General features: G+C 39.3%; 1 protein-coding gene and 1 long non-coding RNA gene across 4 annotated transcripts; one reads left to right on the top strand and one right to left on the bottom strand.

Moving 5' to 3' along the window:
• Positions 1–455: 455 nt before the first annotated feature.
• On the bottom strand, positions 456–19,882 carry znf280d (zinc finger protein 280D). 3 transcript variants are annotated; one of them, XM_085269279.1, is made up of 18 exons: positions 19,746–19,882; positions 16,489–16,613; positions 15,212–15,420; positions 15,010–15,109; positions 14,667–14,888; positions 14,034–14,108; positions 13,828–13,934; positions 13,484–13,671; positions 10,111–10,268; positions 9,918–10,018; positions 9,681–9,827; positions 9,100–9,234; positions 8,776–9,005; positions 7,355–7,495; positions 7,180–7,248; positions 6,981–7,096; positions 6,865–6,886; positions 456–2,094 (listed from the first exon to the last, which is right to left on the bottom strand). In XM_085269279.1, the coding sequence occupies exons 2-18, from the start codon at positions 16,604–16,606 to the stop codon at positions 1,716–1,718; spliced, it is 2,517 nt and encodes an 838-aa protein (XP_085125405.1). In that variant the 5' UTR covers positions 16,607–16,613; positions 19,746–19,882; the 3' UTR covers positions 456–1,715. The 3 variants fall into 3 exon arrangements, with proteins under 3 accessions (XP_085125405.1, XP_085125396.1, XP_085125412.1); XM_085269270.1 differs by having other exon boundaries at positions 6,865–6,889; XM_085269286.1 differs by lacking the exon at positions 6,865–6,886 and having other exon boundaries at positions 1,915–2,094.
• Positions 19,883–22,761: 2,879 nt separating this feature from the next.
• On the top strand, positions 22,762–25,327 carry LOC146583265 (uncharacterized). The gene is made up of 4 exons (XR_014893111.1): positions 22,762–22,927; positions 23,447–23,480; positions 23,568–23,638; positions 24,503–25,327. It is a non-coding gene; the product is annotated as an uncharacterized LOC146583265 (long non-coding RNA).
• Positions 25,328–26,204: the final 877 nt, after the last annotated feature.

Here is a 26,204-nt window from a genome sequence, read left to right on the forward strand (position 1 = left end):
TGATATAGGAATACTTTTGCTATCAGTTTAGAGTTTTAGTTTTCAGTTGTTTTCAGCTGAGGTTAGCTTTAGGAGATGCATTGCTTTTTCCATTTTAGCTTCTAATATTTTTATTTAGTTTCATTAATTTTTGATTAGGTCTCGGAACTCTGTGAACGGTAGTACCAACAACAACTAGTAGCGAGGTCTCATTACCACAGGGGGCTGCTGCTGCAAGCACTAGCTGTAGAGAAGTGAGGAAGAGATGAGAACCATAAATGCCAGGGCCAATTTTTTGTCTCAGTCCAGCCCTGCTCATAGTAACAAGTCTGACCAAAGTGACTACAAATGTTTTTTCCAAGTATGGCTTTTTAGTTTTCCTCCTAAAGAAATCTCACCACTAGCTTCAAGATCAAAATATTTCCTTGATTAAAAGAGGTGTATGTGGCCAACAAACAAATCACACTCAAACTGGCTTGTATTAAAGATTTATTTACATAACAAAGAAGAGGAACACTTGGATCTAAGCCAAGAATGTTGATCAGAGGAAAATGTGTTCTAAGGGGAACCATAGTTTTATAAGAATGTATTAAAAACAGGTTGGATGGGGGTACATTTATAGCGCCTTAATAGACATAGATGCATTTACAAACTTGCTGTACTGTACAAGTGAAAGATCTTTTTTTTTGTTTTTTTGTTTTTTAAACAAACCTTCTGACATTTCAAGCCAAGTAAAACAAACACACAGTATTGTAAAAAATATTTCCAGATCCCCCCCCCCCCCCCCAGTAATTGTAAATCAAAACCCATCTAGTACCTAATCCAAAAGGTATTTATTTTATAAGCTGGATCTGTCAACTCTGTTAACACAGTGAAATCTACCTAATCTTTCACTCAATGCTAAAATATTCAGGTTATGTTCACCTTTAAAACGCAAACCTTTCAGAGCTGAGATCACTTTCCATGTGGGGTGGGGAGGGAACCCCCCCCCCAAAAAAAACATTCCACGTATTTTCCTAATGGTTTAAATCAGATGTCTTAGTGTTGATAAACTTACTTAAAACCAGCAGGTGATCAAGGTAAATATGTGCTACATCACTTTAACATTTTTACACTTGCTGCACAGCAACCTGACTCTATATAAAGGGAGCAGCTTTGAGGTTCATTACAAATAAAAAATGAAAGGAAATAAAAAGCACATACACAATAGTAGCAACCACACATTAAAAACCCAAAACACTTTGACTGCCTCTCACTTCCTTGATCCTCTTCCTCCTATCCTAATTAATACAAAACACCAGGAAAACCTATGGATGGGCCCAAGCTGCTTAAACATTCAGTAATTACAATATTTTTGCAGGCAAATTTTTAGGAGGACTACATGCAGAATTTAGGTATAAGTAATTTGAGCATTCTGTGCCGGGAAGTGGGATTTCTTTTTAAGGAAATCTGGTGGTCTTGACAAATTTATGTCAACATTTTTTGACAATCACTGCCCTCTTTAGGCCGGCAGGGCGCCAGACACTTTGTGTGTTGGGAGGATCTTACAAAAGAATCAAAAATATTTAGTGGGAATACTCCTGATCAACTTTGCAGGGTAAATAAAACTTTACTGGATCTACTTTTTTTTTTTTTTTTTTTTTTTATTCACAAATATAAAGACGTTTTACATCTAGTACACTGGTGAGGTGTTTTCTGAATAACGGGAAGTCATTGTTTAGTTAGTCTGTACAGGTTTAATCTGACTGAGGCTGCTGGTCCACAGTCGCACTCTCTGCCGCAGACACAGAGTCGGGACGCTGATCTTCCTCATCTCTGCTCTCTGAGATCTCGTCACAGAGGTCAGGTGTGCTGGAAGACGGTAAAGCGGGCAGCACCGACGTCTTTGAGTCATCTTCAGAGGAAGCCTGGATAACACTTGTTCCTGTGGAAATCTCCTTCTGATCTCCTGCTGGTAACGGCGACTCTAATTCTGGTTTGTCAACAGTGCCGATGGCTGCACCTCCGGATGAGACACATTCAGCTTGTTTTGGGTCCGTTTCCTTTGGTTTTTGAGCAGGTGAGGCTGTCAAGACGTACACTTGGACTTTGGCTGGCTGCCCCACGATGAGCTGCCTGTGTGAAGGGAAGAAGACGGCATTATAACGACGTACTTCAGATTGACGTTCAGCTAACATGCATTTTCTACCAACAATTTAAAAAAATATGAACCTACTCATGAACAGTTATATATTAGGGGTGCAACGATACACAAAATTCACGGTTCGGTTCGATACAAAAAAAAAAAAAAGTTCATGCCTTTTTAATTTGTCATTTATTAAAATTATAAATATATATTTTAACTCAAAAGTACAGTTTTTAAATTTAATGTTGCTGAAACAACAAAATAATAAAAATCTATCTGATCAAGAAATCACTCATCTTTGGCAAAGAGAGTTTATTACAGAGAAATGGCTCTTTCCAAAATAAAAGCTATACTATCCGCTTCTTCTGGGGTTTATTCTCAGCAGCGTATTAAACATATCAGGTCCCCATAAGGAGAATCATGTGCTAACGGCTGTCTAAATGACTCGGGTAAAGTTTGTAGCATGCGTGCTTGTTGTTTTTGTCTGCTTCCACTTGTCTTTGCACTAAGATGATGTTGGCGTAAATGTGCAGTCATATTCGTTGTGTTCCCACTAGTGCTGTCAGCGTTAATGTCGTTAAAATGACATTAACGCCATAACGCGGCAAATCTCCCTTAACAAGTTACCGCAGATCGCCCCATGCGCAAGGCTGGACAGCGTCAACAAGCTAACTGCGCTAACGCACTAGTTCCCACCAATTGAGCATTGCGTGCATAGCTGGACTGGCCATCGGGCTGGCGATTTTTTGTTTTTATGGGCCGATCGATTTTTTTTTTTTTTGGAAGGGTATAAATAATGAAAGGTGTTGGATCGGCCAATTGGTCATGATCGACTCTGGGCTGGACCAATTACAGCCGAGGAGGTCGGATGCACCCTCCCCCTTGTTTAGCAATCTTATAGACGAACTAAAGAAAATGGAGAACAAAAAAAGGAAAGGAGGTGCAGAAAAAAATTAGGGCCAAAAAGAAACAAGCCCTTCAGGCAGACGCTGCCAAATGTGTAAAAATAACTGAATTGTTTGGCGGTAGCTATGGCATAGCTTCCACAGATTTAGCAACATCAGCAAGTGGTGGAGGCCAGCAGGTGGATAAGGGAAAGGGGAGGCAAGAGGAGGAGAGACCCGAGGCGGCCGCCGGTCATAGTGGCAGAGGAACTGAACTTCAGGTAAGAAGTCAGGTATTTTTTTGTCCCAGTCCAGCCCTGATTGCGTGGCACATCCGACACACTGTTTTACTTTTGTCCATGACTTTTGTCCATCAGGGTCATGCTTCACATGAAAACCAAGATAGTTCCAAACGCCAGATCTGAATGAGGGTGGGGGAGGTTCAATTTGCCATGTTGCAACGAACTTAGCTTCTGTCTTGCTAGCTTGCTCAGTAGTCGAACGCAGATCCACTGAGCGCTCAACACAGACAGCATCGTCAGAAGAAAAGTTGATAAAATAAATAAAAGATTTTGTATTGTTCGATACATACAGTGGGGCAAAAAAGTATTTAGTCAGCCACCGATTGTGCAAGTTCCCCCACCTAAAATGATGACAGAGGTCAGTAATTTGCACCAGAGGTACACTTCAACTGTGAGAGACAGAATGTGAAAAAAAAAATCCATGAATCCACATGGTAGGATTTGTAAAGAATTTATTCGTAAATCAGGGTGGAAAATAAGTATTTGGTCAATAACAAAAATACAACTCAATACTTTGTAACATAACCTTTGTTGGCAATAACAGAGGTCAAACGTTTACTATAGGTCTTTACCAGGTTTGCACACACAGTAGCTGGTATTTTGGCCCATTCCTCCATGCAGATCTTCTCGAGAGCAGTGATGTTTTGGGGCTGTCGCCGAGCAACACGGACTTTCAACTCCCGCCACAGATTTTCTATGGGGTTGAGGTCTGGAGACTGGCTAGGCCACTCCAGGACTTTCAAATGCTTCTTACGGAGCCACTCCTTTGTTGCCCGGGCGGTGTGTTTTGGATCATTGTCATATTGGAAGACCCAGCCTCGTTTCATCTTCAAAGTTCTCACTGATGGAAGGAGGTTTTGGCTCAAAATCTCACGATACATGGCCTCATTCATTCTGTCCTTAACACGGATCAGTCGTCCTGTCCCCTTGGCAGAAAAACAGCCCCATAGCATGATGTTTCCACCCCCATGCTTCACAGTAGGTATGGTGTTCTTGGGATGAAACTCAGTATTCTTCTTCCTCCAAAGACGACGAGTTGAGTTTATACCAAAAAGTTCTACTTTGGTTTCATCTGACCACATGACATTCTCCCAATCCTCTGCTGTATCATCCATGTGCTCTCTGGCAAACTTCAGACGGGCCTGGACATGCACTGGCTTCAGCAGCGGAACACGTCTGGCACTGCGGGATTTGATTCCCTGCCGTTGTAGTGTGTTACTGATGGTGACCTTTGTTACTTTGGTCCCAGCTCTCTGCAGGTCATTCACCAGGTCCCCCCGTGTGGTTCTGGGATCTTTGCTCACCGTTCTCATGATCATTTTGACCCCACGGGATGAGATCTTGCGTGGAGCCCCAGATCGAGGGAGATTATCAGTGGTGTTGTATGTCTTCCATTTTCTGATGATTGCTCCCACAGTTGATTTTTTCACACCAAGCTGCTTGCCTATTGTAGATTCACTCTTCCCAGTCTGGTGCAGGTCTACAATACTTTTCCTGGTGTCCTTCGAAAGCTCTTTGGTCTTGGTCATGGCGGAGTTTGGAGTCTGACTGTTTGAGGCTGTGGACAGGTGTCTTTTATACAGATGATGAGTTCAAACAGGTGCCATTCATACAGGTAACGAGTGGGGGACAGAAAAGCTTCTTACAGAAGACGTTACAGGTCTGTGAGAGCCAGAGATTTTTCTTGTTTGAGGTGACCAAATACTTATTTTCCACCCTAATTTACGAATAAATTCTTTACAAATCCTACCATGTGGATTCATGGATTTGTTTTTCACATTCTGTCTCTCACAGTTGAAGTGTACCTCTGGTGCAAATTACTGACCTCTGTCATCATTTTAAGTGGGGGAACTTGCACAATCGGTGGCTGACTAAATACTTTTTTGCCCCACTGTATGTGTACCGAACCGAAAGCACTGTATTGAACGGTTCAATGTCGATACGAGTATTGTTGCACCCCTATTATCTATAGATATGACACACTTATTAATAATAAATTTGCCTCTTAATGTTTTACTAAGTCATCTTAAAGGGGCACTCCTACGTCCACATGTTTATTAGTCACAAATCACAAGACGGAGCATGTTGGTTCGGTTTTAGGCCTTAATTTGCTACACTGTCCTCATCAGTGACCTGGCCTACTGTAAGACCTCAGTAACGCCTGTCGGTCCCATGAAACAGCCGCTCTGGACTGAGCTGTAAATAAAGCTGCAATGTTTGCAGCTTTGTGCATTAGTGGAAGAAGTGTAAATTGCAGGATTTTATTTTATTTTTTTAAATTGCTGCATCCACCAAGTTTTTTCAGGTTTGGGGAAAAAAAGACTAATGCTGTGAAAAGAGTCAGAGTCATGTATACAGTCCTCACAAACAGTAGTTTTTGGTTTTAATGAGTATCATGTGTCAAGTTTTGATTATTTGAAAATTACTTACACACACTTCCAAATAAGTAATTTATACATTTTAAACTTCACATATTTTATCTATCTCACAAAAATCAAAAAAATCCAATGCATTTGTATCGTATATCTTTCTGCTAATTCCATCCTCAAAGATGCACCTGCAAACATTCACTATAGAGAGCGTGGATTGTGTGTGTAGACTCCATTTCACACACAATGTAACTTCAGAAGCAAAAGACAGTAAATACAAAATGTATCAAATTAAGGTCCAGTGTAAATATTAAAATGTTAACTATAAAATTTAGCAGTCAAAAGACCTATTTTGAGGAAGTACTTGATGACAGGAAGAAACGTCTGAATGAACCAAACTCAACCATCTGATGCAACTAGTTGAGAGGGATATTACATAAGCTGCAATGTAACCAGTTATAACACTGTAAGGTTACTGAAGGTTATTGTCTCAAATAAAATGACCACATGCAGGCCAAATACTGCAGACACAATAAAAAATGCTGATGGTGGCCAGTGGTATCCCTCTGCCTCCTAGCAGATTATCGCATCGTATTTGCAAGAGTTTCAGAAAATTTGACCTCTGACCCTAACTATGAGTTTAAAGAGATTCAAAGTTGTCTGAGAGTTTTAGTAACTACACCTGTGGTATCAATTTGAAGATCCTACATCACTTTGTTCTGAAGTTATCACATTCACAAATCTGGATGAATTGATGTCGTTTATGACGGTAAAAAGTTCTAACAAACCTCTTTTTCCCCTAACCTCTTTGATAACATCTACACAGACAGATATTCAGCCCTGAATTATTCTCCACAGCAAGTCAGTTACTATTGTCCACGATTCATGTAATTGTGAGGTTATTTCAGTTTTGTATAAAGTATAACAGGACTGAATAACAGAATATAAGAGATTCTACCTTTGCAGACGCTGGAGTTAATCGAGGTGTATGATATACAGATATCTCAATCTCTGTTATGTCTCTATTTTGACTATATTTTAATCTGTTAAAGTCTGTTGCAAGTTGTTCAACTTCATGAAAGCAAACTATAAATTGAAAAGAGTGCCCCTTTAAGTATTTAGTGCATTTTCTTTAGGTCTTCAGTGTGTTTCAGAGATTCACTACAAATCACAACATGTAAATGTTGGGAGCGGTTTCTACTCACACACGATCTTTGGCTTTCATATCTGCTGGGTTAAAAACAAGAAACAACTTTTTCAAGCAACGTGTGAAACTAAACACTGGCCATGACTCCAGCGGTAGTGAAAGACAAACACAAACCTTTCTCAGCTATGACTTTGCATACGTGATTCGGCCGATCGTTTAAATGTTTGGTCATCAGGTCGCCACGTGATGCATCGACGAGAAGGTCACAGTTGAGACAAACCAACGTGAACCTGAAAACAGAAGAAGAAATTTTATTACTATTTTAACTCAGATTTACTGCCAAGTGAAAGTATAACTTGAGAAGTACTCTTACTTTGAGGCCAATGAATTTTTCTTGTGATCCATTTTCAAAAATCTGTTCTTGGTGATGGTGCTGTGAAATCTGATTTTTTTTTTTTTTTTTAAAAAGAAAGAAAGTTTTGTCATAAAAAAAGTCAGCAGATGCTAAAAGTCACTCAAATATCAATGGAAATCAGGGTCTTGCTGACCTTATCATATGATTCCCGATAGAAACTTTGCAACTTGTGCGATATTTGCATGCGCCGCAACTGGAAACCATTGGGAAATGAGAGAAAAAGTCGTCCACGTGTGCGTTGCATTCGATGCATGTGTAAATCCCTCCGCTAGCACTGAAAGCACAAAATGTAACACTTTAAGATACTGTTAATGATGATTTGAATTTCTCATTAGTATGATGCATTGTCTGCTGAGAGGTCTGTAGCTTTCTAATTGTACAGTCCGACTTGTTGTACCACTACATCATCTTATGTCTGATCTGCTTAAAAGCCCAAATAATGTGACTGAAGCCAGCAAATCGCTGTTGATTACTGAGCCTAATTAGCCAAATATCACACACACACATTAATTTTTTTTAAAGACAGAAATCCTGCTATACTCCATGTTATTTTTACTCAGCCTAATGAAGAGTGTCCAGAAAATTAATTGGAAATACAGTCATTTATTTTGTGTACTGCGGGGCTTTAATAACCTCCATTAATTTGCTCCCACCCTGCCTTGGATACCCAAGAGGTGGGGCTCCATGTTAGTGGTTGTGGTGCAATTTTAACCACATGCAAAAGACCCATTGTGTCATTAAGATAAATGATCTGCACTTTAGTGAAGACTGCAGTGTAAACATTTAATTTATTTAAAGACTACAGTCATTTTAAAGGGTCTTGATATTTAACTTCTTAATAAATTTGCATCAGCTCAAATTGTATTAAGGGCTCAACGTTTGCGACTTCACAATAGTTTAAAAGAGTCCAAATGTATTTATTTACACCACCTACAGTGGAACGCAGGAACAAGTAATCCAACAAGAGACAACTACAACTAGAGCAATTGATGCATTGATGCAATGATGCCATGAAAATGTCAAAAACTGATTGGTTGGAAAAAGCTGTCTTTAACAAGAAAACGAATAGCAGTCCACAAGCAGAGGAGGAACAACAGCCAACATTAGCAGATGGTTTTTTTTTTTTTTTTTTTTACACATCTGACACCGCCCCCTGGTGACAACACACAGCTACAACAGGTAGACATGGGTCACATTAAATCCTGAAATAAGAAAGTCTGTGATGGCTTTGTCTGTGAAAAGTTTTATAATAAGGACTGCTGAGATATTGATCAGGCTGTTGGCTGTGCGAAGCAGCGTAGCTGAAGCTGAAATGAGCCAAGAGTCCAGAGTGTGAACTAATCCAAGCAAATAAAGAGCGAAATCCAGAGGACCTGAATAGCTCGAGTTTCAGATATGAAGAAATGGCTGAACCTTCGTGGCAGTTCTAAAGTTATCATACCAAGTGAAGTTTTGAAAAAGAACACTCTGAAATCTAAATTGATCTTCACTGATGTTTACATGCTGCACATCTTTAGAGTCTGCTCCTGAGTGCTGTGTGAAAAAGTTGCCAACCTGAGATTCCTGAGTGCCAGGTTGTGCTTGGACTGAGGGTTTTGCTTCTTGCTCTGAGGCATCTTTGCCTTTCCTGTTTCTGAGGTGGTTGGTTTAGACTTAGATACAGTAACATGAGGTTTTATTGGATGATTCACACTCAGACTTTCTGTACTGACGACAAAACCAGGTTGCTTAGGGGACACCGGCAGTGCAGGTGACTTTCCTGTGAGGGAAGCTCTAATGGTCACCTGCAGTGAGAACACAACACTGGATCAAATTTATATTTCTTTAACATTTAACATTTAACATAATAGCACAGATCTTATTATGACTGCCTCAGACCTTTGTACCAGGAGGAAGGCCCTCCAGGGCTTTAGGCTTCCTAAAAGTCTTGTGGACATGAGTCCTGTGCTCCACTTTCTCCTTGTAGGTGAGAAAATTCAGTCTACATTTTCCACAGCGATGGATCTTTTTTTTCTGAAATGGGGGGGGGGGGGGGGGGGCAGAAACACAAAAAAATGTGATTAATAAGTGGTTCTATGGGAGGCTAATAGCTGATATGTTTCATTTGGATTCGCTGAAAGAGTCTAACAAGTACGAAACAGACTAATTTCACTTCTATTAATAGAGTGGCAATTAATTTTTTTGGGTTCTAATTCAACCAAATTTATTGCTTTGTAGGGCAAGAGAAGCAGGTTTTATTGTGGAAGCTTTTATGTATTACACTTGTGTGCTCGGCAGACACCTAAATCAATTCAAACTTGGAGGTAATGGCAGGAACCAAAAACAACTCCAAGCCTGTAAATGTTTAAAATTTCCTGGAGAAAATCTGAATTCACTAAACTGTATTTTGCACTGCGGCAGTTAAAACTGACATCTGTTTCTGAAAGGCGCTCAAACCGAGGGTGAACTTAGCTTCATACCTGATGTTTCATGTAGTGCTGCATGTATATATGACTAGTTCTAAGAACTTTGAGACAGAAGGGACACAGCAGGTCTTTTGTGTTTTCGTGGACGCTCCTGAAATGTGTCTCCAAATCAGAGAAGAAGGAAGACCTGTAATTGCAAACCTGTGGAAGCAGTAAAACCACAAATTCAGTACTGGCCACCGATTCTCTGCACACATTAAAAGAAACTGTAACCCTAAGACGAATGCAGACCTGGCACACATAAGGCATTTCCCCAGGTTTGTGGTTTCCCTTCATGTGCTCCAGAAGCACCTGCTCTGATTCAAACGCCAGCTCACATATCTTGCAATTGGCTAAAAGGGAAAAAAATAGAATAAAATCAGATATGGAAAATAAATTTCTAACCAAAAAGCCAGAATGAGCTTCATGAATCATCGTGTTATACTTGAGGATTCAATTGGGCTGTGAGCACTCTCAATGTGGCACTGCAGCTGGAACGGGGTCATGTACTGTCGGTAGCAGTGGTGGCAGGTTGTGTGGCTTTCCCAGCTCTCGCTGTTCTGCTTTTCCAGCTCCAAGTGGTGTTTCATATGGTTCATGAACCTGCAGCGAAGAATGGAAACACACAGAGCACGGAAATGTCAACCAACTCGTTAGCATGTGGCAGCCTTTGAACAATTAGCCAGCTTTTAACTGTTATCAAGAACAGACTGCTGACGTTTATTTGAACTGACGATTCAGGCCTCAGTAAAGACCTAGAGACCACTCAGAACAGGTTGCTAAGAAAAATCGGTGTTCCCAACTGGTTCGCAAATAGTTGGTCACAAAGATGTATTCTTAGTGATTGCTTTGGTTGCTAGCATCGCTTGCCCATAAAAGATGCTAGCTTGTCTGCAAACACTAATTATTTGCAGAGTGGAACTGAACCTGTGAAAAGCATGAAGCAGGCTAGAAAGAGCAATCGCCTTCATCGAAAAAGTTTTGAAACCTTTTGGTTTTAGCGTCGAGGCACAACTGTGCTCATAAGGCAAACGGCCGTTTCTGGTTTTCATCGTGTTTTCATCTTTGTTACAGATCAGTGAGTAGTTGCTGAGTGTTTGCAGACATGACTTTTGCGACTTTTGTTAATCTGCTCATTACCAAAGAAATCACAATGAGGCTTTCAGTGTAGCATCATATCATTACAACTGATATCCCCTAGCAACAGCCAGCAACCACTCATCATCCAGTTGTTACCAAGTTACTGGAGGTTGCCAACTGGTCTCTAGCCCTGTGTGATTGAAACCTTAGAAAGTATGAAATGGATGCATTTACCCGTATTTATTCATTCTAGCCCAGACCACCTGCTGCTGGAATGCAAAATTAATCTTAATAATTGCTTTTCATACTTTAAATTATATGAAAACATTAGTCAAACTTTTTCCCCCCATTCATGTCTTATTATATTTGTTGCACCTGTAATATTGAATCCTGAATCCTAAGAAACAAAAGGTGGAGTGAGTAAACTAAGAGTAACATTTTTTTTTAATTAATTTAAAAAAAGTTCATTTCAGGTTATAAACGAAAGGAAGAGTTTCTATAATTGTTCACAAATATACTTTATATGATGAACAGGTGTTCTGACTTTACAGTTCAGTTTTTGCTCATTATTAACCCTGTTTTAAATGTATTTAAATTGGTTAAATTTAACCCATAACAAAAATATATTTTCAAGATATTAGTGTTGGTACTACTGATTGAAAATTTTGGCAGGCCACTTATATATTTGTTGAATAGTTAAAGATCAGCTTAAACCTGTTGAGATCAGCTACAGTGCATGCTAACTGAACTTACTCCACATCTGTATACTGCTGGTTGTCTAAGCCCTACATTTTCAAAGCTGCTACATTAAAGAATTAATTTATAAGCCAGAAACTATTAGGTGAGCTATTACTTTACATTTAAGTGTATTTTCCACACAGCCCTTCCATTCATTCATCATAACAATGTTTGCGTTTGGTCAGTACAAACAGCTCAAGGTTGAATAAATAAATACACAAGTGCGGACTTGAACAAATTTGATCACGATTTATCTTTAAAGAGAAAATAGGTGCACTAAAACAGCATCAACTTTAGCTTTGTGGGGGAAAAATTAAATATTCATGGCCTGTGTACATGCACCGGATCCAGGTCCCAAAGGTTTTTAAGATGAATGAAGCGCTCTGCTCGCGCTTCACTTTCTAAGCATGTATAATGGCTGCTATAATATCAGCAATTACACAAAGATTTTTGTTTTGCTTAATGATACAGTGCCCCACGGCTGCACTGAGCACCTCCTCAGCTACCTGCCACTGCTGCCCTGACGAGGCATGGCCCATTTTTCAGCCTGCACATTCTGCTACCTCAGCTCCCCTAATAGAAATTTTTATGTGGCTGATCTCTGACCTCCGCTGTGAGAGTGTGGTTGCAGTACAAATGTGTTCTCCCATTAAAAGCAGCTTACAGAAGCTTTTTTTGCCCCACTGTTCTGAAGCAAAGTTATTTAATCAAAGGAGCACTTCTTACGCCACCTAAACTAGCAGTCATTTTTCATCTCTACGCCCATGAGGGAAAATGGTCAGATACTGTCATCCATCTGAGACAAAAGCTGCAGTTAGGGCAGAGGCAGATAACCTCCCTCCCCATCCTCTCTTTTGTTTTATTGGCACTGGACACAAAGTCCTTGAAAACTCAGTTTGGTTTTTGAACATTATGTGTGTAGACAAAACAAGCCAAACACTACAGCACTGTCTATAAACACCATAAATATTCACTAATACTTTATTCAAATCCATGTTAGAGTTGGAAAAGGCAGATGGTTTTGCCTTTACTCCCCTTCATGAAGGGAATGTTGATTTCAAAATATAATTCCCACAAATTAACAATACCATTGGAGTTTAGATCAGTATCCGTATGCCTTCCTATTACTGAGCAAAACAGAATACTAAAGTTGAATAATTACTACTAGACCAACCTGCCTATTTATTACTGTAATACAATCAGATGTTCCCCAGCAGAAAGCGATTAGCCTGGTTATGAGGTGAGCAGCCACCTGTAAGCCGAGCTGCTCAGACTTCCTTAAAGCAGGAAGCCCAATTACTACTATAAAACAATAACACGACGACCCAATCTAATGGATATTTGGAGCAAATATATGCTGGTTAATTTCTATTTAGTGACAAGGAAACACACATAAAAACAAACCAATATTTGTAAATGTATAGTACATTATATCCTCCTGAGACCCAGCCTATTCATTTTTTCCTCTATTTTGGACATTTGTTTTCTTTCTATATCTTATGACTTGTTTGAGCTACCCTTACTAGGTGCCGATGTGCTCACAGAGGACATGCTGGCCCTTCCAATGATATCTCATATGTTTGGGTGGCTTCTTTAAGCTCCAAAGAGGCAGGAAATCATAAAATCAATTTCCTCAGTTCTCAGGAGGATATTATGCATATTAATATAGTGGCATATGTACCAATCAAGGAGTAAGGTCTGATTTAGACTTTTGGGGAATCTTTGTAGAGCTTTTCATGTAACTTGCGCAAGTGGCCGAAGTCATTGCTGACATTTATGGATGTGCACCATTCATTATGCTTTAATTACTGTGTATTTGCGTCCTGTTGTTTTACATGTGGTGCCAGCCAATAGGAACCAATAAAATAATGTAAATAATTCAAACTTACAAAGGCAAAATGCTGAAATCAGCAAGAAGTCTGCACTCTTTGTGGGAAAAATGACAATTCATAAAGAAAAATTATGGCTATCTACTTAAGAATGAAAGCAAATTTTCCTACCTGATATTATTCTTGAGAACTTTTAAGCAGCTCTGGCACTTAAAGGTGGTGTTGGTCTTCTGTGCCTCCTTCTTTTGCACGTCTCCCTCAAAGTTACCGTAATAGAAATCTGCGACCAGCATGATGCGCTTGTTTGAGTTCGTGTTCAGGGCCGCTGGAGCTGTGCTTCCTCCGTTGGCACGGCAGTTCTGACATAAACGGATTAAACATATTAATGTTTCATGGAAACCAACACACGAATGATTGTTTGCTAAAACTGACGGGCTTTTAAAAACATTATTTTATATAATTATTTCATATAATCCCATTTGACAATAACATATTCTTACCAGAGTTTTACTCACCATCATGTGATATTTTAGAGCTTCCTCTGTGAGAATTTCTTCTTGACAATTGGGACACTTTCTCTTTACCATGCCATTTTCCACTCTGATGACTACTTTTTGTGGTGCTACAGAAAAGGAACTGAAGGTTAAACTTAATAAAATACAGCAGGAACTTGGATTAGAATCTTTTTGAGTTTAAAAAAAAAATTGTCAATAAAACTTACACAAGTCAGGCTTTGATTTTTTTGCTACGTTGTCCATTTCCTGTGGTGCCAGTCCTCGTTTCAGTAAGCTCTGATCTGTACCGAAATGTAAAACAATTGACAATTGAGATAATTGAGCTGCCTGAGGCTAAAAACACAGTTGTTTTTTTTTGTCACAGTTCCACATTTTTATCCCTAGACTCTACAATAAACATACACTAGAGGTATACACAGCAAGAGGTTGTGAAGAGGTATAGTTTTCTTTACTTTTTCATCTTTGTGGTCTTGCTACTTAATTTCACTGTGCAAGCAACTGTATACTGACAATAAAAGTTATATGTTCTAAGTTCTACAAGAGTAGCTTCACATGATTCATAGATCAAAATAATCCAACAATTCCTGCGCTTTCTGAACCAATGCATTTTAATCTCCTCCCCCCTTAAAGTTGACTTTTTTCTATTTCACTGCTCTTCATTAAGGTGTGAGCTAGAGCTTTTGACTAATAAAGACTATTTGCACAAATACGGACCTCATTATCTGAAACTTTGGCTGTGTTTAATATGAGGAACCACCACTACAAAACATGTACACGTGGCAGAAAAAAAAAAAAAAAAAAATCAGGAAAAGCAAAATAGCTAACTTTTAGAGCGTTACCTCTGCTATTGGTGTCCTTTGCAGACATAGAAAAGGTCTGAAGAGGTTGTGAGGTGGATCTGTTTGGTTGAAGCTGACTAGGCTGTGTTGAGTATACAGCAGGACTCTGGACATTTGACAGTGTCACAACATTGTTGCTAATTTGTTGCACCTGTGGCCTGTGGACAGCGCCAGGTATGACTGTGGCTGGAGAGACCTGCTGAAAAATCTGCTGCTGACCAGCTGTAAGCAACAGGATACGCACTTGGCATTGCAAGACTCAAACTAAAGAAAATAAACAAACAAAATATAGTGCAATGAAGATTTACTCACAAAAGGATTACTATATTAAACTGAGATTTACCTGGAATGATTGTAATTGATGGTCTTGGGGGATACGCGGCCCCAAAAGAGGCAATAAAGTCACTGCTATTTGTTAACTGTGGAGAAGTGACAATAAAGCCCTGAAAAAACAAACAAAAATCACCCTTATCAGCTTCTGTTCCTTCTGCCTGCTCTTATCATTTAGTTTTTTGGTATTTAGAAACACTTAAATGCAAAAATACCTGATTATTGACAATAACAGGCTGTGGAGTTACTGTTGTCAGACTGGTTGGTACAATACTCTTTGTTTTCCCAGGTATATTCAATGGCAGCACTATTGGTGAGGGGACCACAGCAGGCTGAGGAGGGGGGCACTTTACTTCTTGTTTCGCTGCACTTTTCCTTTGAGGAGTCGGAGGGTTAGAAGGCTTTCCATCCTTCTGGTTATTCGCTGTGAGAACATTAAGGGGGGCAAAAATAGGCAATTCAACAACAACAACCAGAAACAAAGTCAAAGCATTGAAAACTTAGAATTTTAGCAGGCAATATGTGCAACTTGCTGGACAACAAGTAAAAACCCTAGAAAAACAACTTCTGTAATGAGCTGCAATTGACTAAAAATAGCGAGTTACAGAAAATTAAATGTTCACTATTTCTCCTCTGGATGCTGGGACAATATAGGGACATTTATACGTCCGAACTGTGTTTGGTACAACTTGCAGTTTGTGGGTTTCTCTGCCTACAGTTTATAATGCACTATCCAATCAGTTCCGCAGTATGTGGGTGAATCTGAGCAGAGAGTATAACCCTGTACACAGTTCAACAATTTATCCTGCTACTTCAATCTGCAGTAACATCATCAACAAACCCCATCGACTCAGTTCTACTGGCAGTCATACGTGGCAGCCATAACATTACCACCATCATGTTTGACAGATGATGTGATATGCTTCAGATCACGAGTCAAAGAACTGCATCTATTCGTGACAGCTTTTTTTCCCATTGTAGGCTTTGTCAATGACACATTTACTTCCTCATAACTTCACTAGATGGTGTACAGGGTGGCGTACTGAGGCAAAAATTTACAGACATTGTCACACGACCCAATTATTTAAAAAAAACTATGAATCTTGTATGCCTGATGGCATAAATGAGTACTATAGAGTAAACTAAAACAATCTAGCAGGACAAACAGCTCTACATGTCAGAGACAATATTTGATCTGGTGCCAGAAATTTCTTTGAAAGGACTTTTATCCTGTCTCCAAATGGTTAAAAGTGGACATTTAGTTATCCTATATTTACAAGTGCATATTAAGAACTGGGCGATACTGTGCGGATGTTCCCGAATATTTAACAAACTAATCTGGATCTGGGCACAGGGAAGCTCTCCAGGTAAATTTCAGCTTTTGTGGAGGAATCCAGTCTGTTTTTGTATTATCATACATTCATTGGTGCCATTAAAGTTTAAACAATAAAATAAGACGTTTTTATATTTCTAAAAATGTGGTGTAACATACAGAGCACTCCAACAAAGATGGGCTCATCGTCATCATCTTCTATCAAGTGAACTTCAGGAACTTGTTTCTGCCACGGCTCCAGCTCCTCCTCTACACACTCCATAAAAAGTTCGGACATTGTGGACCTACAACAGAAAAACATTAAAGTTACTGCTTCAGCAAACAACACACGTATCTCCCATCAGCCACTTTGAGATGAAATAAGAAACACAGATATCACTGATGGTGGCCCACTTAGGTACAGATCCTTGGATGATCTAATTATTGAAAGAAAAAAAACAAACAAAAATGGTGTTCCCAAAGTATTTCATGATAAACTGTCGAAACAGGCATTTGATCTTTACCTGTGATTACTTTTTCTGATTATGCCTATTAAAAAAGTAACGATAAGAATCGCTGCAGCAAATGCATGGAAAACGGGTTACTGGGAGAAATTCGATTCAGGTGTGCAATCTGAGCATCCGGTGCCTGAGTCTGCACCAAAAAAACTGCAAAATCTGCATTTGGCATACAGCTGGTCAGCACTCGGTTCTACAAGAATAAACAAGCTGAGCATAAAATAAATGACCCCTGATGAGGGCTTTACTAGCTGGAGTGGGGCTGCTTTTAGTAGAACTGATAATCGATTACTCAACATGTTAAGTAGCTAGATTTCTTAAACTTAATAAGAAGAGACTTTGTGTATTCAAACGGATTTCCTTGAATTTAGATTAGAAATTGATTATAAACTGGTGGTATACTCAGATGCTACCATTTGACATGGCATCTTGGGGTTATGCCACAGCGTTTTAAGGGTGATGCCACGACCTATCCCGGCTTTTTGAGACGGTGCCATTACATACCTCGTCCAAACAGCTGAGCTGCCACAGCTGTGTGGTTGTGGGTGTGTGTTTTTTTTAATAATGTCTTTACTGTGGCTTTTTTGAAATACTGGAATGTCACAATGTATAGTGGTTGTCTGGAAATGTTTTTAGGTTGGCCATGGTTTGGAATGAGTCAGAAAAGTCAGAATTCTGAGATTAAAGTCAGAATTCTGACTTTTTTCACCGAATTCAGGAAAAGAAGAAAAAGAAGAAAAAAAAAAAAAAGACGTGCCCACTTTTTCCCCCCCCAGTGGCCCTAATCCTCTTTCGTAAGGACCTGATCAACAAACTAGCTCAATACTTCAATTTAACACCAATCAAACAAAAAGCTAAGAAAACACCCAAATCACGAATCAAAGAAAATAACATAGTTCAGACAAATGACTTCATCTGGTTTGGTTTTAAACAATTCTGACTTATCCTCTCCAAATGCCTTGGCAGTGTGCGGCACCACCCCAAAATGCCACGGAATCATCTCCATATGCTACAGCATCACCCCAAACGCCGCAACAGATTGAGGTATTAGTCTAAGCAGCCATGGCATCACCCCTAAATGACATGGTAAGCCTCCACCATGGGTGCCACAGTTAGAGGCTGATGCCACAATTTGATCCAGCCCTCAAATTGCATGGCATTTCATTGCATCTGAGGGTGCCACAATAAGGGGCCGATGCCATAATTTGAACCAGCCACTGGCGCATAAACACAGGTACCTAAATATTATACAGTATGTGATTAGTCATTTGACACCGGACGTGAAGAAAAGCAAACTTTGTAGCTTATCCATCCACCGCCGCTTATTTCTACAATAAATCTCCAGAAGTATTAAAATATGCAGATAAACTGTTAACTTAGTGACTTAGTTAGTCTGATACAAGACTGGTTAAATTATACAGCTTTTTTTTCCTTTTTTTTTTTTAACATGGAAACAATACCTGCAGCAAACAGGGGTGAGTCTAAAGGGGGGTATGGGGTGCACGAGACCATACTTATTCCAAGGCTTTCATAACATTTTTCAGACTAAAAGTGAAATAATATAAAATATTTTATTCATTAAATTGCATTAATGTTTAAAAATAAAAGCTTTCTTCACAAGCCAATTAAAATGTAAAAGGGCCATTAAACTCTGAGCCACTGACCTGAGGGTTGTTAGGTCAGACACAGAATTATTATTAATATGAATTAACATCTGCAACATCGTGTCTTTTTTCAGCTGCATTAAAACTTGCCTCCGATTAATTTTAGAAAGCCTTCTAAGAAGACAGAGTAAAGGTAAGACGTGAATTTTTTTTTTTTTATCTTTTTGATATTTATTATTTCTCATTAATAATACAAAAGTATTTCTTATTCGATTACTTGATTAATTGATGGAATCATCGATATACTACTCCATTCTGAAAGTAATCAATAGCTGCAGCCCTAATGGCATCACTTTCACTTCATGGCGCACAATGTTTGGCCAGTTTGTTTAGATTTTTATTTATTTATTTTTGCTTTGAATACATGACTTTAAAAAAACAACAAAAAAAACAAATTTTAAACATGCTTCAGGTTATTTTCAATCTGGAAAAATCTCATTAGTGGGTACCATTACCGTTTTTTTACCCTACAGTACAAACCCCTGATTATTTACAGTGATTATTGGTGAACAGGATTTAAACTGGGTCTCAGTGCTTTGGTTTTTTGTGTTGTGGAGACCTTAAAAGGAGCTTTTATAAACTGAAGGTTTTACAAAGCTGTGTAATTGACGTTAAGGCGGTGACAACACTGCCTGCTGGTGTAGCTGTGCTCAGTTTCTATTGTATAATAGTCATACTAATGCCTCGCGTTTTAATGCATTACTTATTTGGGCCTGAACGCTTTTATAGCGACAAACAACTAACTGAAATTGCATGCACAAATGCACAAAGGTCTTTAATTTTAAGCGAGCTCACCTCAGTGCACATTTCATAAACACATGAAAACAGGTAGAGTAAATGAAGACATTATTGTGTGCTACATTCAACAACAGAACAGCTAACGTCATGTTAGCCTAGCTCCCTCATAGCGAGCAGCGCTGTTTGACGTTAATGTCTCTTTTCACTAGCGGCAGAGCTAATGCTAAGGTCCAGTTTTCTAGTGCTGCTCCTGCTCTTCGGCCGCTGCAGTCTGCCACAATATTAGAGCATTAAATGCAAAATCAGATTTTAGAGCTGCGGCACAGTGTACTGTCAGATCATTGTATCATTATTTTGCAAGAGTAACCGGTCATCGAGCAAAGCCTCATAACATTAGCCAGAATCGGTTAGCATGCACACATTTTCTGGGACAAAGCCTGCACCGGTAGGACGTGTGCTTAAACACAACTCTTTCACTGCCAGCTCGCAGTTTAGGGGAAAAGCTGTGTCTACATACCAGTTTCGGCACAGTCCTTGAGCTGAGGACGGCGGATTTCAGAAAGAGCGGGTGCACATCACACACACCAAGGGATGTATCGCTGCCCAAAGGCGGCGGAAAAGCTCGGCGTGTGCGGACCAATACCCGGTGCTCCTCGCTGGGAACTTCCTTTCAGTGATGTACTGCTTCCTGGTCTCGCCATCAGTTCTCTCCACCTGCAAAGGAATAACCAGCTCAGCAAGACACATTTGCACACATTAAATAAACATTTGTTTAGGTCTGCATTTTTATTCAGTCATTACTTTTAGATATATTTCTAAGTAATCAAGGGATGTGTAGATAATTAAAATAAAACAACATATACTTTGTCTCACATTTAGGAAATTCCTATGCAACATGACAAGACAAATATCTTAATGAGGTAAAAACTAAAGTAAAAAATATACACAGTAAATGATGTCAGATGACATTAAAAGACCCTTAAATCTTCGTGCCATGAGGTCAACAAGGTGCAGGAAACATTCCTCAGTGATTGTGGTCCATATTGGCGTGTTATCCTCCTGGAAGCAGCCGTCAAAAAATCGGTACATGGACATGGTCAGCAACTATACTCAAGCAGGCTGTGGGATTAAGCAATGCTCAGCTGTAGCTAAGTTTCCCAATGTGTGGTAAGAAAATATCCCTCACATGGTTACACCACCATCAACAGCCTGAACCACTGATCAAGGCAATAAGGATTCATACTATTTACACCATCTGAATATCGCAGTGGAAATGGAGTCTCAATGGACCAGGCACCATTTTTCTAATCTTCTATTGTGCAGTTTTGGTGAGCCCATGTGAACTGTCTCAGTTAACTGTTTTTACCTGGTAGGAGTGGCACTCGGTGTGGTCTTCTGCTGCCGTGACCCATCTGCTTCAAGGTTTGACATGTTGTGCATTTAAAAATGCTATTCTACATACTTTAGTTGTCAGTTTATTGACTTTGCAGCTCATGGTGCAGCTGCTGTGATGGGAAGGAGAGGAACAGTCACACTCGTATTTTCTCTAATTTATATGTTCAAAAGTTTACATACAAACTTAAATATATACACAAACTCCCTTAAATCTGTTAATAGGTGGTGCTGAAGGTTCTGCGTCTTTTATCTTGGCAAGGCCGAGACCTATTAACTTCTTGTTAGTGGCATTAGAAATAAGTGCATACAAACTTCTAATGACATCTGTAAGTGTATTTAACTGCAGGTTAATAACAAGCTGTCTTTAAAGCTGTTTTGTAATGGAAAAGTAATTATTCATCAAAATAATTCACAGAAACAAACAAGATTACCCGTTATTACCTGAAGAAACATTTTTTGACAAGCCCTGAATTACCTCTGAGTAATTAATGGTACATAGACTGCACCACACCTGCCATCTGCTCCTGCAGCTCTCACTGCAGTTGTTTCAGATCGTTAGATTAAAAACAGATCTGCTGATAGAATCAAGTGATGCATGATGCACACAGCATAATAAAGCATAAAATAACGCTCTGTTTATCAAGTCAAGTCAAGTCAAGAAAGCTCTTTAATATATTCTTATCCACTGTGATCTCCATCTGCTCAAAACTGCAAATGATAAAATACAGTGATGACACAAAATGACACATGTCGACTCTTTGAGATATTACAGATCTTGTAGGTGCAGCAGGGAAAGCAAATGATCAATAAAACACCGCATTTTCCAATTTATAGCCAGTTACATCATTCTGAAACAGCTGCGCCGATCAGATCTTAGCCAACAGGCAGAGGCTGTCCAGACAGTTAGGTACTGAATACGGATACTTTGCATGACTCGCAGTTTATATTGTTACTTATTTATCTCACGCTGGGTCTAGATGCAGACCTTCTGTTCATGTACCGTCGGAAATAAGGCCTTTTAATGCTTTTCCCTTAAAGAAACTTTCTTCTGATTGGCTACCTCTTTCATCAGCAACTGGGAGGGGCTTCCGTGATCCTGACCATATTATGGTTATGCCTTCTGTGACGTTTTACAGAGCCAAGATTTGGGGAAACAACAACAACAACAAGAACAAAAAAAACGTCAGGATCTGAGTGTTTGGAACAGACTGAAGTGTTTGGCTCATAAGGATTACTCATACATGTACTGACCTCGTTATCTGAAACTACAGCCGTGTTTAATATTCATATCCACCATTGTGAGAATCCAGAAATGACAGAAATGACAGAAAACACAACTGTTCACATTTACATTTATATTCCTCTTATTTTTTAGCATTTATTTTAATTTAATGTAGACAATATCCACTGGGGATCATCAGTGCTAATCTCTTGTGTGTCACTTTTCAAATCAGGGGATGCAGATTTATCATCATGGCAGCAGATTCTACTCTCAGATCAAGGTCCTCATTTCAGTCTTTGCTCTCCCCTCACCACAGCTCAAGGGACTTCTTCAGTTTCTCTCTGTAGCACTGTAAGCTGTCCTCTGATGACTTATACTGTAATTTGGCAGAGTATAAATAAAACTGAATTCTACGTACAATTAAATTTGCTCTGGCTCAGTTAAATCCATCTCCCACCTGTCCAGAATACAGAGCCCAGAGAATGAAAGTGTCTCTGATTATAATGAATAGAGTACGTAGTAAGTAAAACTACTGCAGCAGGGAAATGTCTGTGTTCATCTGTGATTAGTATATTAGTAGGGGCAAGGAAAAGGTTAATGATATAAATAACTGATCCATGTTGGTCTTCATTACAAACTTTACAAAAATTTTAAAGGTACACTGTGGAAAATCTTACTGCCAAATGTAAGGAGATTGCAAACAACTGAATTCTATTTTCTTACCCCTCCCGCAGAATCCTAGCATCACAGGATGAAAGATGTTTAAAAAACTGTTATGTGTCTGCAGACTGCCTGTTTTCTCCCTCTCCTTTTGCTAGCCATTTCCCAAGGTAGACTGCAGGCTGGTGTCATTTTGGGAATCTCCACCTAATTAGAGGGAGGAGGCTTTGAATGGACCAACCGGGAGTGAGGACACCCTTATAAAAGGAAACTCACCTGTGGCTAGAGGGGGCTCTTTTCTCCTTGGTTAGGGTTGCTTGGCACATGTGTTGAGCTGCTCTGGTGCATTTCTTTTGTTTGTCTAAAGTCTGGGGGACCCTGTGCATTTCCTCATGTAGGCTGTTTTCTGTTAAACACACCAGGTAAGAAGGTTGTTGCCACCCATGTAATGTTTGAGCTTATTTTGTAAGCTGAGGACTAAGACTTTTTTTTCTTCTTCGATGTTTTCTTGTTGTTTTTCTTTGGCATAACCTGATGGTCCCTTTCTCCCCCACATTGTTGTATGGCTGTAAGACTTTTTTTTTTTTTTTTTTTTTTGAGAAATTACCCATTAAACTTCATATCTGCTACAACACTTGCACTGACTTGTTAACTTAGCTTTCAAGCAGAAAGCAGGCAACTTCAGCATCGCTCTTAAAACTTTTTTCTCTGCAAACCTTGAATGTGGGAAGGGCTACTGTGCTGGTGTTTACTCTTATTTTGGTGGCGTTGTGTTGTTCCTTCTCGTTTTTACTCCTTTGGTGAAGGAGTACCAATATTAAACGTACATATGAGTCTTCATATCTTGCCTCTGAAAATGCAGACCCAAAATAAAATTTGCTTCTACATCACAAAGAATCCTCCACCTTTGGTGTACTCCATGTATTTTTCTAACCACATAGGCTATGGGGAAGAGGCAACAAGAGAGAAGGAAAGGTAGGTATACGGAGGTGAGAGTAGGGTGTTTAAAATTAGCTAGCTGATATGATGGACAGGAGGAAGGCAGATATATTGTTTCTGCAGGAGACCAGGCGGAAGGGAAGCAAGGTGAAGAGTGTTGGGATGTGGACTTGACTGTTCTACCATGCTGTAAGGTAAAGTCACAGTCCTTGGGTTTTCTGTTATAAACTTTGAATTCTTGCTATTATTTCATATTCTGTTTGCTTGTTATTGTTTTTTTTCTTGTTTGCCACATTTTAAAAAGTTTAAGCTTTAGTGTCAGTTTCTGCTTATTTTCATGATTCTGCCTTAATGTTTTATTTTTTCTATCGTTGCTTTCTTAACCTTCCCCCTCCTGCATTCTCCATTTGGATCTGCAAACAACTAACCATTCTCTGGTGTAGAGGCTGGGTGGATGAGTACGTCAAAGGTGTTCTGGGGGTGAAGAGTGTCAGACAGGATCGTACAAAGTTAAAGATTTTAAGAGTTTTATTGTGAGTAACCAAGATGGACAGCATTAGAAATGAGTGTAGCAGAGGGACAGAGGTTTAAACATGTGCAGAGGAGGGATGGTGAAAATGTTGGACGGTGAAGATGGCGCTGCCAGGTAGGAGGAAAAGAGGAAGACCATAGAGAATGTTCATGGATGAAGGAGGACATGTAGAGGGTTGTTGTTGCAGAGGAGAAGGCAAAGGAGGGGTTAGATGGAGGCAGATAATTTACACTGGTGATGACCCGGCAGGAAAGACAAACAAGAACTAGAACTACTAACCTTCCAGAAGCAAATTACTTAGAAAAGGAAAAAGTAGCCCAACTTTTCCATTTCTGGATATTAAGGCAGCTGACTTTAAACTGTTAGACTGAGCCTAATACCATTATTAGAGCATTTCTATTGCATCTGTATATATTATCATTAATTTAGAGTGGAGGCAGTCAGAGTTTAAAGTACAGTTGTTGGGTTTTTTGTTTTTGTTTTGTTTTTATAAAGCAATTAAAAACAGTTATTTTCTTTGTTTCAGGTGCAGGCATACCTCTTGAACTTCAAGAGAAGTTTTATCCTCCATGAAATGGAGGTCCAGATGTTCAGCCTATTTTAAGAAGTGTGTAAAGATGCCTCCAAAAAACAAGGAATGGAAAGAGTTGTAAGAAGGATGATTCCAGGAAACGTCTCCCAGAGGTGGCATTCATGGGCCTGTGGGTCACTCCATCCTAAATCAATGTGGGTCCCCAGTTTGCCTCAAAATTGAATGGTTCATAGTTTGGAAAAACATAGTCCTCTCTCTGAGGTTTTAGCTTCACTTTTCAAGATATATTCCTTTGAAAAAGCTTTTGTTGACCTACCTTCTTTCAATATTTTTCATTTTTGAGACCCACTGCCCAGGAGAACTCTGGTCTAAGAAGTCTAATTCAGGTTAAGTTTAAATGTAGCAGTTACAAGCATGGATATCAATCACATCACACACACACACACAGCAGCATTCATTGTAAGTCAGCATGCCAGTCACGTGATCCCTGCTTGCCTGTGGCATTAAGGTTAGGATTAGCATAGCACCATATAGACCCGACAACTTGGTCTTGCAAGACTACTCACGTGAAAAAAAGCTTTTAAACCCTTTTTCATTACTTAATTGTTCTGTTATATTTATTTTTGTGTATGAAAAATGTTACCGGAGTACTTAAGCTTTTAATGACTCTTAGTATATTTAAAGCTTAACCTGAATTATCAGGCTCATTCAGGGCAGTAGGTTAGAAAGGTATGTTTAATACAATTATTTTCTGAATGACAAATAGTGTAGGAAGTGAAAAAACTGCTGGGGATTTACCTTACAGTGTGATGTGCCTTAAGGACTGGTGCAATAAAAACTATTAAAACAAATATTCTTTTATCCCCCTCCAATACTCATCTGGCTCTTTGGCTATAATGTCAGCTATGATGTCATCATGTTAAACATCTTCCACAGCAGTTCACAAAACCTGCAAGATCGTTTAACAGGACTAATCACTGGAGGTATTTGGAGAATGCTTGCTGGTATTCAGCTCTCTCTGAACTTTTACACTATTAAACTTGACAAGGTAGAAATTCAAAAGTTGCTTAAATTAATATGAACTTTTCTGAAAGTGAATGAGTAGAATACGGGTGACAATCCTTAACTTCTTCATATATATTCATAAAAAATTTCTTTGAAAACTGACTTTTTCAGGGTCTGAAGTATTGATAACTGGTTTGCACCAATCATAGCACACAACACTTCTATTTTTTTTTTTTTTTATTTTACAATTTCTGAAGCCTCCAAATGCATTTATTTACCTTAGCATCCCACATGCACGTGCCACCTTCTGACTCAGATGTGTTCGGGTGTTCTTGCTCTCCCAAATAAGGAAGACAATATCAAAATAGACTTGAGAATTTTAAAGGGAATAGTTCAAGTGGGGAAATTATGAAATGCCACCTTTCATCAAATTTGAGGTCGTGAATGAGCTTTAACCACTTTCTGCATCTCTTCAGGTCTGTTGTACAGAGTAGAAGACTTGCGTAGACCTCACAGCGCTGACCACTCTGTAGACCACATATTGGGATATTTGAGATAGGGGACAAGGAATAGAAATGCTGTGCAGGTTCAAATAAAGACGGAAAGATTCAACCTCATTAAACATGAAGCAAGGTGAGAGAGCACAAGGCATGACGGAAGAAGTAACAAAGGTCAGAGGGACACTCAGACA

This window comes from Mchenga conophoros, linkage group LG1 (assembly GCF_057382185.1).
Source record: "Mchenga conophoros isolate Kocher_MC1m ecotype Shallow Benthic linkage group LG1, M_conophoros_male_GT1.1, whole genome shotgun sequence".
NCBI lineage: Eukaryota > Metazoa > Chordata > Actinopteri > Cichliformes > Cichlidae > Mchenga > Mchenga conophoros.